General features: G+C 42.3%; 1 protein-coding gene across 3 annotated transcripts in view; it reads right to left on the reverse strand.

Moving 5' to 3' along the window:
- The window catches only part of LOC122869209 (protein shisa-6), a 76,120-nt gene extending 70,347 nt beyond the window's left edge, over positions 1 to 5,773 (reverse strand). For all 3 annotated transcript variants that reach the window (XM_044181958.1, XM_044181959.1, XM_044181957.1), the window contains exons 1-2: positions 5,643 to 5,773; positions 4,266 to 5,200 (exon numbers count right to left, since the gene is read on the reverse strand). In XM_044181958.1, the coding sequence (XP_044037893.1) occupies positions 4,266 to 4,825 (560 nt within the window). In that variant the 5' untranslated portion in view covers positions 4,826 to 5,200; positions 5,643 to 5,773. The remainder of the gene's footprint in view (positions 1 to 4,265; positions 5,201 to 5,642) is intronic.
- Positions 5,774 to 6,056: the final 283 nt, after the last annotated feature.

Here is a 6,056-nt window from a genome sequence, read left to right on the forward strand (position 1 = left end):
ATGAGGACTGCTTAAATTTGGCTTGTAAAGAATTGTGCGAATTGTGAAGATATGTACTGATATGGACATTTTTTTCAGTTGAAAAATAAGCTTATGATATAATTATCTTTATTTTGTACCACTTTTCTTAACATATTCATAAACTGTTTTACAAAGAAAAGAAAAATATAAAACACAAAGGTGAAAGAATAATGTCAATGATAGATGAAAACATAAAATGAAACATTACATATTGACTAAAGCTTTCTTATAAGACACTGTTTTCAGAAGTAATTTAAAATAAGTTGAAAATGTAGCCTGCCTGATATCAGTAGAGTGTTCATAAGTCTGGAGGCTCTTTTTGCAAAGGCCTGGTCATGAGCCGTGACCTTGTGAATAAGCAGCAGAGCCCCATCCACTGATCTACGGTGTCAACAAATCTTTGATATGTTCTGGCGCAAAACCATTTATTGCCATGGTTCAGTATGAAACTTATTGCTGACTTTCAAAGAGTGTTCTGTATAAAGTGGCTGAGGGGGAGCATGTAAACTGAAAACAACAATGGGCTGAGAATGGACCCTTGGGGAATGCCAAAATTTAACTGATTTACAGAGGAACAGGACTCTGCTATTACAACATAAGGCTCAGTTAGAGAGGTATGAACATAAGTTTTAAAGCAGTAACCTTAAACAGTAAATTGGTGATATTCCAGATTGTTCATACTGTCAACAAATCCCATGAAAAGACCAAAACCAGAATAAATCAACCCTTATAACAAGTATTGTATGTGTATCCAAAGCCTGGTTTGCCATCTTTCTAGATGGTGTAGGAGAACAGAGTGATCAAAAGCAAAACAAAACTAAAACTGTCATCGCTTCTCTAGTGGACAAACTATTTAATGACGATGATGACCTAGAATATATCTTATATTTCTGTACTGTAATCTGTTGTTTTTTACTGTGTAGCATATTTGCTGATACCAGTATTTCTGTGATAAGCTAAAATCGACTGATAATATTGGCTCTAAATTCTAAGAGCAGACTTCTTATACAAACTTTGGGATTTTCTGTCCCTTTTACATTGAACTTTGAGTTATTCTTCTGCTATTTTTGCCCATTCAGTTGTCTTGGCTTTTAACTCAGTTTCTTACTCCTGCAATCGGAGAACAAAGCATTATTCTCACCACCTAGCTGGCATAAATTGCATCTCGGTCTGCAGAAGGTGATCAATACAGCCTGTTCAAATCACTGGCTTTAGCTCTCACTCGACATTTCTTGTGTTTCGGTGAAGGTCACAGACCAAACAGCAAAGGTCTGCCAACAGCTCAGTATTCTGCTCACAGTCCTCCCTCAGTCACAGAGGTAGGAGTCTAAATTACATTAGAGAGGCACCGGAAATTAACAGAGAAGCTCCCACTTTTTAGGACCAGACCCTTGCCAAATATAAAGCTAATCCCATGTTCCACTACTGCTTTTTGGTCACGGCTGTCAGTATGAATGTCTGCTGCCAGCCTCTGAGGTCTATTCCAGCAGACATCATTACGATAGCTCTATGTGCCAAATGGTCGGTGAAAATAAACAAATCATAAAAAGGAAAAAAAGTACTATTGAGCAACCAGCAAGCCATGCCTCCTCATTTAATCGACCTCTCTCTAAACTCTCATGGTCTCTGCTCATATTGAAGTGGTGGTATTAAGCAGATCCACTTGAAAGTACGCCCCATGGCTAGGATAGAAGTGCAGAAAGAAGACATAAACTCAACCATCTCTTCATTTTTCAGAGCAGAGATGGAAAAAGTGCTGCATCATGAGCTTTGCTGTTCCTTTTGTGTCTGTTGTTTCAAATAAAATACTGTATTATAGTCTCATGAGTCCATATGGATATTAAAAGCTGACTGTGCCAACTTTTGAAAAGACACTTATGGCAATCACTGGAGCTTAAATTTTATATATAACTGATTCACTGAAAGAGCTCCTTTGTGTTGTTGTCAGGGCTAGAGTTCAGACATTTTTTTTTATCAAGAACGTGTCACTGTGTTTCTCTGAGCAATAAAGCTGAGTAATCTCCCTTGACATTTTCAAAGCAGCAGGCACCAAAGTTTAATGACCAAGGCATAACAATGCTCAATTATCTTCATTTCGTTAAATCAATGCAAGCCGTCGTCCAAAATGGACTCTGGACAATGGCAGGTGACTCAAGTGACTTGGATAAGAGTGATGACGAAGTGACTATGATTTTTTCTTTACCAGTGGGTGGAAAACATGCAATTTTACTTAGACCTAACCCCAATTAAAAACTCATGTATCCTTTTATACAGTTTCAATACCTGCGTCAGTGGGGAGGGAGAGTATCCCAGCATGCATCACACCATAGACAGCCTGGACAGTTATATTCTAGTCTTGTATACCATAGAGAGACAGACAAACACATTCAAGTCTTTGAACAGTGAGAGGGAACCCAAGTGAACAGGATGAAAACATGCATCCGGACCACTCAGCCACCCCAAGAATGTATCAGTCCCTCACAAATTAACAAGTAAAAGCCAAAATCAACCTTTGCCTCAAGCTTTTCCACACACATACACTAACCTTAACTTTATGCCAGAGGAGTTGCAGGTAGGGCCGCAACTAACGATTATTATTATTATCAATTAATCATTAGTTATGGGCATTTTCACCGTTTTCTTACATCTTACAGACCAGACTCCTACAGCCCAAGCTGACATCTTTAAAATTGCTTGCTTTGTCTGGTCAGCAGTCCAAAAGCCCAAAGATATTCAGTTTACTATAATGAAAGAAAGCATCAGATCCTCATATTTGAGAAGCTAGAACCATCAAATGTTTGGAATTTTTGGTTGAAAAATTACAACTAATCAATAATCGAAAAAGTTGCAGATTTATTTTCTGTCCATAAATGAATCATCTAATCATTTAATTTCTAGTTACAGGATTCATCCACCTACAGTGCAGTATTTTGTCTCTGTGCTTCTCTAGCTGGTTTGAAGTGGGCGGGGCTCATTTGGAAAAAGGTGATGTCACGTGCTTCTGTGCACCAATCAGAATTTGGCACCATTTGAATCAAAATCCTTTGACAGTTATGGGGTTGTTTGCTTATGTTGCCAGGTTACTGTCAATCCAATCTGATCTAACCACAGCCGCACAGTTCAAAACACTCAACATGTCATGAAAATTTAACGTTATCAAGAAAAACTTTTACGAAAGCTTGCTAAAAAACCACTCAGCTCATGTCACTTTGACAGAACTTCAATCTGCTGGCACCATTTGTAGCGTATAACATACTCTACACTACCATGTAGCTTACCAAGAAACCAGCAGTCTAAATGCCAAATTATGGCCATAATTTGGTAATTTGAGTCGTTTGGGGGGCAACGAAGGAGATGCAGTGTATTGAGGTTTGTTTGAGGACACAAGTGCAGATAACAGCAGTTCCTTGTATGAAAAAAATGACACAAAAAAAGATAACAGCCAACATTAAGAAATCATTTGGTGTTCTGTGACATCACTATGTAGCAGTTTGTTCAGCTGGTGACTGAAATGGCCAGAGGATGTGTTTTTGTGTTGCTTTCACGCTCATCGAGCAATTCCGTGAACACTATCGCTGCCTTGAGGAGTTCAAAATGTAGTTATTGTAGAAGAGACCACTCCCATCAGGATGAACATGATCACTCATAATGGCTTTCAGTGGCATTTACTTTATCCCTCTGGGGTTGAACGGACACAAAATACCACCCACTCCCCCTCCTGGGATTGACACAGAATGGGATGTGTACCATGGAAAGGTATACAATCTTGACATTTTTTGACAGGGAGGCTCTGGGGAGGAGAGTAATGGCATGTGTTAAAGGTCATTAGAAGGTTTGAACCCATGTTATTGAGGTTGTAAATTATGTAGGCTGCTATAAGTCAGTTGCATCACCAGGACCTCGTTTACAGAGAAAAATCTGTTCAGCTCCCATTGGGGGCACAAAAGAGTGTCAAACAGTAGATATATGCAGAGTTATGTGGCAGTCAAACTGCTATAAACTGTAGAAAAAGACCTCATAGCCTACTGCAAGCTGAAGATTAATTCAGTTTTCTCACTAAAATGATAAGCCAGTAATGCAGCTCCAGGAATATGTATAGCCCCCCAAATCCTGTTTGCCCACTTAAGGCTAAAATACCTTTATGGTGTGAAGTCATCATATTCTCTGTTCACATTTCAGAGTGTTTTTCAGCATTTTCACAGCTCATCATCAATGACAATTTGTAATTACAAAGAAAATCTTACCTGTGCACATTCATTTCCTGAGGGGGCTTGGTGGCTTTATCATAGGCAACTTTAGCAGAAATCCCAATGGCGATGATGAGCGCAATGACCCCGCAGGTGATGTACACTGTGGCGTTGGTCTGGTCCAGCTCCGGGTCGTACGTATCACCTGTTGGCGCCGGTGAAGGGGGCTGGGTTTTGATCCAGTCCGGCGTGTTGTAGTTGGTGCAGCTCTTCTGCTCCAGCCGCTTCCCCCGGTCCGCGCAGCAGAAGCGCAGGAAGCAGCTGCCGCAACAGAAGCGGTGGTCGGTGTTGTTGCAGGAGAACTCTTTGTCGTACTGCCCGCTCACGTCGTAGTAGCCCAGGCAGGTGTCGTGCTGGACCGAGGGAGCCTGGACCTGGGTGATCTTCCCCGGGACGGCCGCGGCCAACGGGACCGCAGTGGTGCTGCCGTTGACCTCCTTCACCTTTGGGTTCCTCCTCGGCGGGGTTTTGCTCTTTTTATTGGGGGTGGCGGCGCACAGGACATTCAGCGGGTCTAAGTAAATCAAAAGAAGCAGAAGGTGCTTTATCCCCATCATTTGAGGACGCGCTGGTGTTTGTTCTTTGGCCTCCACTCTCTTCTGTCTTATCTTTCTCTCTGAATATCACTCTTCCTCTTCTTACCGAGTGGAGCTTCTTGCAGGTTTCTTCATCGCAGGTACTCCTTTATGTGCCAAGCTTTCACTGACGGACTTTGACTGGCAGATTTTGCGCTCATCAGACACACGATGCATCTTCGGACTTTGTTGCCATCCAGTATAGAGCCTGTTGTCTTATAGAAGTTCGCTTTGGCCAAATGTCCTCTTTGATTTCGGCTGCAGAGACGCGATAAAGACGCGATGTCCACCAGAGAAAGCTGTCTCTTCTTTACCATGAGCTGTTGATCTTGAGTATGATCGAAGCTCGTAGTTACACTGTGGAGAAGAGAGGCGTGTGCAAGGGGGACTTAGTCGGTAAAATATGACTTCATGTTAGGCCAAGTAGCCATGAGAAACTTTATCAATAAGCAGCCACTGTAGAAAGAAGAACTGAAATCGATAATTGGGAATAACTCGAGGGCTTGTAAACCTGCGAACACTTTCAGCACCACGGACAGCGCCTTCAGCAGCAAAAGGTCAATAGTTCGACCTTTTTCTGTTTTAATTTCAGTTCAAACATAAAACGGGTTATTTAACTAGAAAATAGATACGGTCCGTGTTCCTGAATTGCACAGAGATTAAAACAGAAATCGCCTCCTCCGCCTTTACGCATGAACTTACTTTCATCCGACTTACTGAGTGGAGACGGAGCATTAACTTCTATTCCTTCTAGTGAGAGAAAATAAAAAAAGAGAGGGAGAAGATGACAAGGACTTACCGGGTTAACGGTGGCCGGTAACGGGGTTGTCTCAGCCACTGCCACTGAATCAAAGAGCCTCAGCAAGACAAGAGGCAAGACCTCTCTCTCCTCTCCGGCCCGCCTCCCTCCACCTCTCTCTCCTCCTCTTTCTTTCTCTCTCTCTCTCTCGTCACCCCCATCCCCCCCTCCACCCACGTCACCGATTCAGGTACCTCAATTAGTTATCAATCAGCACCCACCCCTTGCTTTGGTCATATGCCTCCAGGCTTCACTCGATAACTCGCGGAGGTGGAAAAAAAGCAGAAAGATAACTGTATTAGAAATCGTCTGTAAGAGGCGAGGCGATGCTGTTGGTGTATATTCACGCACCAGTGCACACACAAGCTGCATCCACTCACAAGTCACCAATCATGTCCAGTGTTGCTGCGTGCA

The sequence above is a fragment of the Siniperca chuatsi genome, linkage group LG21 (assembly GCF_020085105.1).
Source record: "Siniperca chuatsi isolate FFG_IHB_CAS linkage group LG21, ASM2008510v1, whole genome shotgun sequence".
Taxonomy (NCBI): Eukaryota; Metazoa; Chordata; class Actinopteri; order Centrarchiformes; family Sinipercidae; genus Siniperca; species Siniperca chuatsi.